Raw genomic sequence first — 13,674 nt, forward strand, 5'->3', positions numbered from 1 at the left:
TTGCTAGTTCAACACTATAAATAAGATCCCTGTTAATTGAGTCTGTAGGTTAGTTCTCTTCATCAACATCAACAAGCTGCTGACTGTTGTCCTCTGGGTCACGTTGGACTTATTTCTAGTTATTTTACATTCAGATCTTTCTCTACTAAACTGTATTTCCACATCCTCTCACCATCCTCTCTTTTCTTTTTTCCCTCCTCTCTACCTCTCTGTCTCTGCATCCTTGTATGTTTTCTTTATGCAGCATTGCGGACCGTCTGACACTGCGGCGGAAGTTGAACTGCAAACCTTTCCGTTGGTATATGGAAAACGTCTATCCTGAGCTGAGGTATGACAGTCAAACTAAGCACTGAACCAGTTTAACTCACACTAGCTTATTATAAAGAGGCATAAAGTTTAAATACATATGCAGGCTATTCAGGAGTTGCTGCATGACTTGACAGACTTATGGCCTTTCTGGAGTTCTTAATATTTGTTTTTTAACATATGTTATATAACCGTAAAGGGGAGCCAAAGTTGTCTTTCAACATTAAAAACTAACAAATGGAAAATAATAGTTTGTTCACCCATGTTTCTTTTGATTAATTATCTAAGGAGGCCAAGAGGCTGAAGTGATTTTTATCCTCCATTTCATTTCAAACGAAAATAAAATAATTTAGAGAAGGAAACTCCTGTGATGATAAATGCAGCTGGAATAAGTATTTTTTTTCCCGTTGCATGTAAATCCAGAATAATCTTGCGTGTCCCCTCGGGGTGTCATGACCCCCAAATTCAGAACTAATGATCTAAATATATGGGATGTGTATGGGAACCTTGGTGTTCATCCCACCATTTTTTTTCTCAAGCGAAGCCTTAGCCTCTTGCGGCTGTATCGGCTCTGTAGTATGCCTCCAAATAACTGTGGTTGTAATTGTATATTTTTATAAGTACATGTTGTATTAGGGCGGATTACTTAGTGGTGCGATTACATTACTCAATAGGGCACCCAGTCAATTCAGTCCATCTGTTCTTTATTGTTGTAACAAGACCATTCATTGGCCTCACTTCTCTCTGTCAATGGTTCCCTCAGGATCCCGGAGCAGGAAGCGGTGTCCAGTGTGCTGAAACAGGGTGGTTTGTGTCTGGAGACCCGTGGGACAGACATCCTGGGCCTGGCAGAGTGCCGGGGCATCGGAGGCAACAGGCCGCAGTCGCAGGTCAGGACTCTACCACTAGGGGGAGACAATGGGGGGTCGTACACTCAAAGTCAGATTTATTGCCAGAAAAAAACAATGAATGTGCAGCATTTTACCTGATGAGAAACAATCAAGTCATATCAAGAGTGAGTGGGCAGATATGAATATACAGAATCAGAGTCAGTGTGAAACTCTGATTCTGTGTAAATGGCAATCACAAAATGTAATCACTGTATGACTCACATCAGAAGCTCTGTGGCAAATCAAGAGTAGTTGCTATAGTTTTGAAAACATTGCATTAGTCAGTCACTTTTCATAACAGAAATCATTAAGTGTTATATTCGTAGCCCAAAAACTTTGGTTAAGATGAAGGCAAAAGATTAGAACAATATGCCTCCAACAAGGAAATGTGTTTTTTTTAATAAACTCAAGAACAAATTGGCTTTATCGCTTTCTTTCCAGAAAATAATCCCAACCAATTTCGCTGATTTCAAGCTACATTTCTTGAAATAAGTCGCACAGAAGAAGAGTTTTACGGTTTTATGATTTATAGTTGTGGAAATGTGTAATAAATGTCCTGTGCACAGCTGCAACGGTTTGAGTTACAAGCATATAGCAGGAAACCTGTGTCTATATCAGACCTGTTAGACTGCTGCTCATACTGACACCCACAGTATCTACATCATAATGAATACATTGTTTTGTTTGTCCTTGATTTTTAAACTTCTTTCAAACTTTTCACTGATTGGCAGCTGTCATAACAATAATCAATATTTCTGTATTTTGCAGAGATGGGAACTGATAGAGCCGCTGATCCGACAGCAGGATCTCTGCCTGGCTATTATGGGCTTCACAGCTGGGTCAAAGGTCAAGATGGAGCCCTGCAATACAAAAGAGCCCAGACAGGTACTAAAACGACTAGTATTAGCCTTTCAAAATATCTTATGAACACATTTTAAATTCCACAATACATTTAAAGTGGTTATAATAGATGTTTTTCATAGTACTACTGTATGAAAAGAGTCTGTAAACCTGCAGAGGATTATCAGTGACTCAGCAGCTTCCCACGGCTTTAGAGAGAGTTACAGCTCATTGTTTAGCAGTCTGGATGCAACTTTACTGTTCTGGTTTATTCTCAGTGCGCTCACAGTGTTGTATTTGGACACAGCAAGCAGGCTGCTTTCAGAGAAAAAAGCTCTAAAAACCCTAACAAAGAGTTAACAAAAAAGCAGGAATTTGTTCTAATCCTGTCCTGTCAGTCATTTTAAGAGACGGTCTCAGTTTTTCCAAGTAGCTCTAATCTCATTTTGGAATCAGCTGCTCATTTGTCCTTGATGTGCCACTCACAGTGTTGAAGTCATGAAAAACATGGAAGATTCAGAGATAAGAGGTGTTTCCAGGGCAGATGTTAAGCAGCCCGCCTTTTGACGGTGCCTGCCAGTCTGAGTGACCATATTGCACAGAGTTGATTTTATAGATGCAGTGGAACAAGCGCTCTTCTGACTTCAGACCCCACCCTGTTCCTTCCTCGTTCTCCCCTTTGTGAATGTTAAACACTCACATCCCATGTGGACCCGCGCTGGCTGCATGGTTGATTTATGACATTGAAGAAGAAACTATTAACTCAAACCATGTGTATGAGCGTATGGGACACTAGCCAGGCGATCCTCTCATCCCTCTGCAGGCCCATCGCAATCCTTTGAGAGTTCTTTGGGAGCTTGCCCATCAACAAGCAACCAGTTCTGCTGTGGGAGACGTTTGGCCTCTTTGTCCTGACTGTTCAATCCACCAGAGAGGAAGAAGTTATTTGTTGTCTTGACTTTGCTCTCCAAATGAAAGACTTACTGAAATGTTTAACTCTGCACCTTTAAAATGCAATTATATAGACACATTTCAACAAAAGCTGAAACTAGAGTTGAAATAATGTTGGCATAATGCTAATATTTGGCTGCTAGTCAATATTGGATATTTTCATATTACCATCATCGATATCATAGAGGCATTTCCCTCATCACTACAACTACAAAAAAAAAAAAAAGGTTTTGCATCATTTTATTTTCTTACTTTTTTTTATTGTTTTATTATTCATTTTTTTGAAAATAAACTCTTAATTCAACTGTAAAAAAATTTAATTAGTTTGGGGTTCACTGGAGGGATCAGGTCCAATGTGGGTTTAAATGCTGTTTCGGAGGCTTGTCCAAAAACAATAAACATAATGAAATACTTGGAAACTCTTTGGCATGAACTTATATTTTAAGAGTCAGAAAACTGGCTCAAAACTGTTGGCTGTCAGCAGCTTTATTACAAATACATCAGTGTCTAGATTTGCTTTCGAAAACCAGTTTGACATCATGCTGTGGTTCATGATGCACACATTTGTTGCTCTTATACTTATTATACTAATCACTGTTTGTACTGTTTGAAATTGCCTCTTCTTCTCCTCCTCTTCGTTGTACAAACATTCACACAGTAACAGCACTTGTTTGCAGTATGTGACACACATGACAATAATGATAAATGATAATATATTTTAATTATAAGATGCTTTTCGGGGTGCTCGAATACACTTTACATAAGTTAAAAGGATCATACACATTGACACTCTGTGCCTCCACCAGGATTTTAAGATTTACCCCCCAGTCACCTCCACACTTTAATAAGCCTCCATACGGCTCCTGAAATCTACATTTGGCACTTTCGTGTTGAGCTGTTGCTGTGGCTGTTGAATCAGCAAGCTAATAAATGAACCATTTATACCTGGTGATTTATAGACAGCCTGTTTATGGGGAACACACCTTCTCGCTCGCTTTACTCCTGCTCTCAAGTTTCTTGTCCAACTTGCCCCGGCACTTTTCCACAAAGAGATCAGACCTTGAGGAATCTCAGTGGAGAGAAACATTAGATTTATGAGGATTTAACTAAATCAAGCCTACTTGTTAATCAGTGGAAAACATCTTGGTTGAAAAAGTCGTAATGTGGTGGGTAGCTTTGCAATAGCTGAATCTATACTTTTGAATATCTCTCATTAGAATTGTAATTTATATGATTTAATGGTAACTATGAATATTAGAGGAAAATAAAACAATAAAAATTGAATTCAGCAGCTTTTCCATGCTAGGTTTTTTCCAGCTTGGGCGGTAATATAAATGTGTAGTCTTTTCGTGAGAAATTCCCTCCTCAGAGCTGTGGCCTACAGTCTAATTTACGTCATTGCATCATCACATTGTTACTGAACTCAGTAACAAATGGACAGGACATTTTATCAGCTAAAACAAATTGTTTCTTCTCCTGTGTGATGGTATGTGCTGTGCAGTGCAGCTGGCTGTACTATGATGTTTCCACTGTGAGTGCAGCAAGTCAATCATTGATGTGATTACAGTAATCCAGGTCTGACTCAGACCATTATTCCCACTAACAGAAACCTCCTGTGCTGATATACATCATTTATGAGCACTTATAATACAAACCAGAGAATGTGCAAGGACATCTATGCTTTCTATAAAACTATCTGAGCGAGATTAATTCACATTTTTCCATCTTTTCCCTTTTTTTTCTCTGCAGAAATGGAAACCTAAAGGCACAGCTCTGCAGCACATGGTCAGCGGTCTCTGCCTGGACAGTCAGACCCCCACAGGCCCTCCTGTCATCACACAGTGTCGCCCCCAGGTGGCCAGCCAGACCTGGGAGCCACAGGTGATCACCTGAGCCACGGCGGGTGGGGGAGAGGGAGGGAAGGAAGGAGCAGATTCTGGACCCGGCCTACAGAAGGACTCAGAGCATCACATCTGCACACTGTCTGTCGCCTTGCAGAGGGATGGAAGGAGTGAGGCTGAGAACTGTACTGCTGTGATGTCAACTTCAAGCTCCTGCTCATTGTGTTTTAGTGACAAGAGCGTCACTAAAAAAAAAACATTTTTAGGCCTTGTTGAGCAAAACCTCAAAGGTCTGTTGTGTACAGTGCTTCATCCTTCAAGGATGCTGCAGTTCTTCTACGTAATCTAAGCTTTTCACTGAAAACTGTTGCACATCTCACTTTTTATTTTCTGTATCTATCCTGTTCAACGATTTGCTTAACATTGGAATAGCGAGGATTGCCTCAGAACAAATGAGTGCATTTTGTACTGTAGCAAATGTGTTGAGGTGCACCTGATCTACTCTGAGTCAAAGTCACTGCTTGTCTTGTTGCCTAATCATAGGTGGAGGCATGTCTGATGGCTGCGTGGACTGGATGAGCTTTGTGTATAGCCAAGTAAAATCTGAGCTTTTTTTTATTGCTGAGTTTTGAAAGCACCATGCAAAGCACTGTCAGGAACATTATTTATTGTTTTGCATGGTCAGACCCAAAGAATGTTTTTTTTCTGTCTCTCTACAAAGTTTTATGTAAATATTTGAAGCGGATAATGGCTTGTTTTTTGTGTAAAGTACATCTATATGTTGTTTGAAAAATAAAACGTGGTAACAAAGAAATTCCTTCTCTACTTGTAATGTTGTGGTTATTGTTTTTGCACTTTGGTTTTGATATAAAATAATGTCGCCAAAATTAATTATCATCTGAGCATGAAATATTAAATAATGGAAAAGTTTAAGTTAAACAAACACTGAAATAAATTTTGCTCGCTGTAATCATTCCTCCTGTTCGTACTGACTCATTTGAGGAACGCCCACTCCCACCCAAATGTGCTATTGGGGACAGTCCTTGATTTGTGCAAAAATGAAGTTTATCTAAGAATAAGCACAGCAGTCTGAGTTTCTTCCACAGTTAGTTTTTTAGTAAGAAATTATTTATTTGTTTCTAGACGGTCAGTGACAGTAACAAAAAAGTCAAGTTTGGCACTAAATAGACTGTAACATTAAAAGATATAGACTAGATTTGACTAATTTAGGGGGTTAAAGTTTCATTTTAGCCTCAAATGAACTTCAATACAGTTTTGAACAGGAGGACTGTGGATTTTGTCCCATATCACTTACTTTTTAGGTGCATTAAATAGAGATATCTTAATGGCCAATTTAAACATTAAACAGGAGGAATGATGAAAGAAAAACATGTGTAAATGTTAATTTGGGCACCTGACCTGAGAAAAAATATGAACCTATCCTTTAGCAGTTATTCTGATTTTTAAAATACAGTGAAAACTAATACTATGGCCACTGCAGAGAGGAGTAACACGTGTCCTTTTCTCACTATCACTCACATCAGGTGTCACTACTCATAAAGATATGAAGCTATTAAAGTTCTTCCATTATTTTTTACCCATCCAACAATTCTGTTTTCTGGAGTTAAATGAATACTACTGTGTCTTTGGGTCTGATTTACCTAGAGATACTTTTGTCTGTAACTGTAAAGCTCTGCATAACCACACAGGTATCTTTAAACATTTGGAATAATCGAACCTCTGCTCTGTTAAAGTAATGTGAGGTCACCAAACTCTGTGTACATATGACAAAGATAAAGGTGAAGGTTGTCCCGCTCTAACCGGAGCAATAAAACCAACAGTGGGGATCTGACACAGCTGGTCAACTACAAAAACACTTTTGACTTTTCAGGCTTTAATATTATTTTGTTTTGTGAATCATAATCCTTGAATCGTTATTGTTTTGCTCCTATGAGGGAAAGGAAAAAAATTAAGTGTGTAACCACATTGAAATATTTATTGCACATTACATGTCACAAAAGTGAATTTTAAATTAATTACAAACAAGGTGTCAACAATGATTTGGTCACACAGTCCTTTGGAGAAGTTTCATTAAGCACAATAAGTGGAAATTCCTGTGAAGGAGAACTAGGATGTAGAGGAGCTGCAGGAAAATGTCACATCACTGAAGTTACATGAAATGACCACAAGGGGGCGAAATATCCTCACGGATTAGGAGGAAGTCTGACCAGCAACATTTAATGACTGTCTTGACCTTGACAGCTTGATGGATGAAGGCTTGTTGTAAAAAAAAAAGAAAAAGAAAAAGAAAAAAGGATTCATAAAGAAGATTGAGTTTTGTGTGTGTGTGTGTGTGTGTGTGTGTGTGTGTGTGTGTGAGAGAGAGAGAGAGAGAGAGAGAGAGAGAGAGAGAGAGATAGAGAGAGAGAGAGAGAGAAAGAGAGAGAGAGAGAGATTCACAGATGGGGCACGCTACAAAGTAATACATTGGTATAACAGGCTCGACAACTTTGTTAACCAAAGTGTTTTTTTTTTACTCTGTTGGTTCTGCAACCTTCTAGGTCACAAAACATGCCACACTGCAGCTTAGTAGGCTACAAAACTATGCGAGGAATGCAACCTAATGCTGATAAACTTGTGGCCTTTTAAAGGGGACAAGGTCTCATCATCAGGGGAGGATGAAGTGAAGGCAAACGCGGTAGAAGTTACATTATCATCTGTTTGCTTTCAAGTGCCTATCGAGATATGATATGTGCAGTAGTGAAGGAAGTATTTAGATCCTAGTATTACAAGTAAAGGTTCTACTTAAGTAAAAGAACATAAGTAACATGAGCAATAAAAGGGACTTAAAGTATTGCAGTAAAAGTAGTGGTTTGGTCCCTCTGATATATTATTATATATGACATCATTAGATTATTAATAGTGAAACATCAGTGTTAGAGCAGCATGTTACTGTTGTAGCTGCTCCAGTGGTTCCCAACCTAGGGGTCAGGCCCCTCCAAAGGGTCAGCAGATAAATGTGAGTGGTGGTGAGATGATTAATGGGAGATGAAAGAAGAAAAACAAAGTTCTGATACACAAATCTGTTTTAAGTTTTTGGACTTTTTCTCTAATCTTTCATTTTTGCTGAAATATTGGATCAAACTCACTATTTGGTGGAGCTGTTAACAACTCATAGATATATAAAATGTGACCCTGACTACACACTGCTTTTTGTAAGATGTCAAAAGCCAGAAAGGTGGTCAACCACTGGTTTCATCTGTAACAATGTGTTGTATTTAAAAGCTTGTTATATTATCCATTGTGTCAAAGTAACTAAATCTGGCAAATAAAGAAGTGGAGTAGAAAGTAATGTAGTGGAATTGCACTTGTACTGACAGTCATTAAAGCACGACTGCCATTTGGGGCTAAGAAAAAAACCTGGCAGATATTATGACCACAGTATTATCCTTTATGTGCCTCTGTATGGTTTCAGGAGTCATTTCACTGACAGACCTGTATTTGCATATCAGGTAGATAAAGAACATGTAATGAGGCACTGGTCAGGTGACGGACATGCTCTGGACACTCACAATACACACTTTATATCTCTGCTCTTTCCACAGTGAATAGAGCCGGGACAGATAATTAAATTCCAGCCGTGGTCTCATCTTTTAGTTAAAGGATCAAGGTGACTTTGGTCCACGGTACAAAATGGGACAACCTGACCAGACACGGCTGGCTACGATTTATGAAGATCAGTAGTTCCCGACATAGGCTTTGAGACCCAGAGAATTGGTTTCAGGGTGAATCTGAAGCGTAACAAGAAAATGAAATGTAGCTATTTCTGATGTACTATGCTTGCTATTCCACTGTCCAATAACCTCTTTTTAGTGCTCTAAAATGGCTGATTAATACAGTAAATGTACAAATATTTGTCTGATTTTATGTGCTAATTGTATTTTTATAAAACCATTGTTAGTTATTGCACATGGGAAAAAAAATTAAATAGATTACTGTAGATAAACCAGATTGTTTCAGTGGTTTAATGCACATTTATCAACAATAATATACTGTAATTGAATTAATATTGACTGTAAAACTTGCACTGTTATTTTTATAGTTTATTACAGGTAATTTTGTGTATAGTGAATGACTGTAATCTGTCTGGAAACTTTGATTCCAGACTGTTTATATCTTTTTTTCAGTGACTTTAAAGATGAAATGTTTTAAATGGGCTTAGTAAATGTTCATATGTCTTGGGCTAACAAGTACCTCTAACAACCCCATTGATTTTAAGTTGTTTTCCTTATTTCATGATTAACTCACATTTTGAGATTATTATGTGTTATTGGAAAGTGACAAAAAATCTCAATACTTAAAGAAATAAGTTTAACTTCTGGGGAAATAAGCATATATGGTTTCTTTCCTTGGGTTAGATGAATAGATCGATACCACTCTCATGTCTGTATGGTGAATAACAAACTAAAGCTAGCAACCCTTTTTGTGTAGTTTAACATAAAGACTATAAACAGGTGGGACATAGCTCATGCCTGGCTCTGTCCAAAGACAACTTTGTCAATCATTTGTTTTGCTGTAGAAAAATGAAAAATCAAAGTGTGAAAAAACGTGTGGCTTTATGAATGGGACTATTTCTTGGCCAGGTGGAGTAACTTCCTTAAGCCTTGTTTACACTTCCCAAAACCCAGGGTTAAATTTTACCCATTGTGTCCATATCACACCAACGCCATACTGGGTTAATGTTACCCAGAGAGTCTCTCAGGGATTCATTTGACCCAGTTTTAGAGTTATTTTTTAATTTACCCAAACTAAAGCTTGTTATAATCTACATTACATATCTTTTGAATCGCAGATGCACATAGTTTTGTAAGAGAAACAATACATTTGTGATTGTGATTTTTTTTTAGCTAAATCTTGTTGTGTGTAACACTGGGTCAAAATAAAGATAACCCAATATTCTACTGATAATATATTGACAAAACTATAACCCAGTGATTTGCAATGTGTATCGATTGACCAAACAATATAATATGTTAATTAGTGAACTAGTTGGCAGATTTTATTGGTCTGACTTTCCCCCTGCTGTTTCCAATTTTTGTGCTCATCTACCATCGAGGGCAGACACAGGTAAATGCTAAATGGATGCATTAAATCAATTGTTTTCTCATTAAAGTCTCCCTTCACTCAAAAATGTGCTTTTCTTCCTGTTCCTATACAGCTGAATGTTTGAGCTTCACTCTGCAGAATGATCTATGTGAGTTTGACACTAAAAGGCTGTTTTCATTTAAATCTGCTGAAAGTTTCTCTGTGCTCACTGAAAATCTGATTTTAATGGGCGAGTCCACCAACATGATTTGAGACATCACAAATAATTTGGAAGTCAATCCTGGTCCAAATATTACATTTATTCAAGTGTGATGTGGAAACTTTTTTTTACCTACTTATTTGCACTTTTCATATCCTGTTTGCAGTTGATTCCTTGTATATACTTACATTTTTAAGTGGTTATACTGTATTCACTGTGAGCCACTAAACTGGAGTCAAATTCTGCAATGAATAGAGTTTGGAATTATTAATGTGAGAAAGAGTGTAATTTAATGTAGTTGTAGTAGTAGTAGTAGTAGTAGTGTGTTTATTCAGTCATCACAACACAACAAACAGAAAAGTACATAGAGTATACAATGAGTATATAGATTTTAAAAAACAGCATAAAGTAATTCATGTATGATGTTAATGACTGAAAGGGATAAGACACCATGTCTTATTCAAAGTATGTTTTATATACATCTTTAAAATGATTGGGGGACTTTAAAATTGTTGCAATAAAAGTGAAAACTGTTAAACTACTCCTTTAAAAAATGCATCTGGTTAAATATTTCTGACGGGGTGGGAGTATGACTCATAATAACCAGCATTTGTAAAATCCTGGCAGAGGCTGTGTTTGATGTGTCATCCAGCAGCTGATCACTCCCCCTTGCAGTGATAAGTGTGATGCAGTGGAGGTAGCTGTGTTACTACTCTTATTAGAATGTTTTGTGTTACATTTTGGAAGGATTTGGAAAGTTATATTTTAAACAATACTTCAAATAAGATTTGTATTGAAGGGGAAAACATTATTTCCGGTTTTGTATTTCAAAATAACACTATTTAACATCAGCTCAGCTCTTAATGAGAATTTGACATACAATGCCCTGCAAGTGTTACATATTAACATATTAATGACAGATCCAAAGTACATTAAAGCTGTTAAAATATAACCATTTGAACCTGTAGCATAAGTGTTTGTCCCATCTCTAACAGACAGCCCCCCCCCCCAAAAAAAGAAGAAAGTTGTATAAAATCCAATAATTATTTACAAATTTTTAGGGGTGTTGAGATCAAATTTAGGGGTGCTTGAGCATTCCTAAAAAGGGTCTAAAATCGCCACTGGCTGTAAGTCAATTTTGATCCGGAGCTGCTGCTGCACTGATCAGCTATCGATCACCCCTCCGAATATGCACGCCCCCGAACCAATGAGGTCGCGCGGAGGCGGTCCGTTGCTAAGGAGGAAGTTTGGTTGAGTCTCTGAGTAGCAGCCATTCAGCGGCGGTGGCTGAAGCGATTGGACTGCCACTGTTACTCTCCCGACACTTTCTGTGGAATTTGAAATATTTTTTTGGTCGTGAGAAATAGGTGACGGCATCATTAACTGGGGGGCATCTTCTGGGTCGCAGCGGTGATCACAGGTACGTTAAAAAAAGGTGTGACGGTGTTGTTTTTAATCAGCAGCCTGCCCGGTTAAAGCTTGTTAGCTTGCCGAGCTAAAGCAGCACTAGCTTGTGTGTGTGTGTGTGTTTTTTTCTCTCTCTCTCGGATGCAGCAGCACACGCAGCTATGTTAGCCTCACGACTCAATTACATGGCATTTAGCCCTCTTGCTAACCTGAACAGATAAGAGAAAGAGCCAAATGTAAGCTTTGAGTCTGTCTGCCATCTCTTATAAAAAGGGGAGGAAGGGTTTGTCTCGTTAGTTAGCTTGCTATGGTTCTATGGTTAGTTAATGAGACTTACCTGGTTAACTTTCATGAGATGAATGTTACTCAGCAGAAATAATGAAACTAAATCAGACTATAATGATGTAATAGATGTTAGCCAGCACATAACTTAACATATAACACAATAATTTACAGATATTAACCTGAAAGTTCATGTATTTTGACATAATATGTCTGTTTTTCAGTGTTTTAATGCACATTTATTAACAATAATATGTTGTAATTAATCAATATTGACTGTAAAACTTGGCACTGGTATTTTTACAGTTTATTACAGGTAATTTTGTGTCAAGTTAATGACTGACACATCATTTTCAGCTTGTCACTTGGTTAACTTGTATAATAGCATCGTCACTAATATAGGTTTGTATTAATAAGACGAGAAGGGGGTGTTTTTATTTATTTCTATTTAAGTTAAATGACATGGTAAATGTGTAAAATGAAAAGGAAAGGAAATAGGTGCTGCTGCGATTGAAACATATGGTTTTAAAGGACAGCTCAGACATTCAGCACCCAGCTATCAGACAGGTTGATTGGCCTGAAGATGTAAACTGTGACTCATGGTTTTAACACTCAGGATTTTTGTGAAGTGTGATAATGTGCCCTAGATTCTACTTTATAAGGTAATGATATCATTGCTAGACCTTTTTGGATTTGTACTGTGTAAGAGTGTTTGCTCCTGTTGGGGGGGAAAAAACAACAACCACAGAGAGAGCAAGAGGTTTCCATTCTCGCCTGATTTCACTGATCAGATAAACATCAGTGGTCAGATTACCTTCCACATGAAGACTTTACAAAGTAACTCCGGTGGTAGATTGTGTGATTGCCACAGCAGCACACCCATTTGTTAAAAAATGAAAAACCAATAATCAACAACATCCTGTTTATTTGGACATGAGCTGACATTTGAATGCTCTCATTAGCCATAATTGTTAAATCATTACTGGTGTGTAAATGAGGGCTGAGAGACATGATTTAATAAAAGATGAGATATCTATTTTGATTATTCTAATTTTAAACACTAGGCTTTTATACATATTGGTACATGCTATTATGGAGAAACTCCAAGGTGACATCTAATTGTTTTAATCTGTTAAAAGATTATGCTACTTGTATGTCACATAAGAGTGTAACACATACATATTTTCAGTATTGACTATTCTACCAGTCGTTTTCTAGATTAACCAATTCATTCTTGTGCCTATAAGATGTCAGAAAATAGTGAAAAATGCGTGTTAGATTGTCCCACTGCTTGAGAATCAATTAACTACCAGATATGGCAAACATGAATTAAATTAAAGAACATGATCCTGACAAATGCAGGACATTTTGGTTGAAAAATCACTGAAATTAATCTTTTTTTTTTGCTCATCAACTAATTGATTATCTGACAATTAATTTGGCTCTGATGTAATACAGTACATTTGCTGATGATTTAACAATTTGGAAATTATATGTAACTGTTAGGCAGGTGTTGCTGTTTTTTTCCCTCTTGAAATCTTCTAAAGTGCCTCCTTGGCTTTGGTCATCATACCACAAAAAAAAATGAGAGAGGCAAGATGGGCCATCTGCCACCAAAAAAAACCCCACTGTGCAAGTCCTGTCAGCTGTTTTGAGAGATGAGGAGCAAGTGAGACAAGACCTGAGTCTCTGTCCGAATGCTTTGTGATTCATTCTGTGGGTGAAACCAGCGCTCCTCTCAGCAGTTCAGTCTGTTCTCAGAGGAGAGGCCCATTGTTGGCAGCGGGCTGTACATGTGAATGCTGAGTAGTGATGCAACACGGGTAGATAAACTTGCTGTGCGATGACAAAG

General features: G+C 37.7%; 2 protein-coding genes across 7 annotated transcripts in view; both read left to right on the forward strand.

Moving 5' to 3' along the window:
• galnt16 (UDP-N-acetyl-alpha-D-galactosamine:polypeptide N-acetylgalactosaminyltransferase 16) overlaps positions 1-5,653 on the forward strand; it is a 42,066-nt gene extending 36,413 nt beyond the window's left edge. The window contains exons 12-15 of the mRNA XM_053335268.1: positions 245-328; positions 1,070-1,196; positions 1,965-2,081; positions 4,737-5,653. Of these exons, the coding sequence (XP_053191243.1) occupies positions 245-328; positions 1,070-1,196; positions 1,965-2,081; positions 4,737-4,880 (472 nt within the window). The 3' untranslated portion in view covers positions 4,881-5,653. The remainder of the gene's footprint in view (positions 1-244; positions 329-1,069; positions 1,197-1,964; positions 2,082-4,736) is intronic.
• A 5,764-nt stretch (positions 5,654-11,417) lies between these two features.
• numb (NUMB endocytic adaptor protein) overlaps positions 11,418-13,674 on the forward strand; it is a 46,289-nt gene continuing 44,032 nt past the window's right edge. For all 6 annotated transcript variants that reach the window (XM_053335076.1, XM_053335077.1, XM_053335079.1 and 3 more), the window contains exon 1: positions 11,418-11,553. The gene's annotated coding sequence lies outside the window, so the exon portion shown is untranslated. The remainder of the gene's footprint in view (positions 11,554-13,674) is intronic.

The sequence above is a fragment of the Scomber japonicus genome, chromosome 16, assembly GCF_027409825.1.
Source record: "Scomber japonicus isolate fScoJap1 chromosome 16, fScoJap1.pri, whole genome shotgun sequence".
Lineage (NCBI taxonomy): Eukaryota > Metazoa > Chordata > Actinopteri > Scombriformes > Scombridae > Scomber > Scomber japonicus.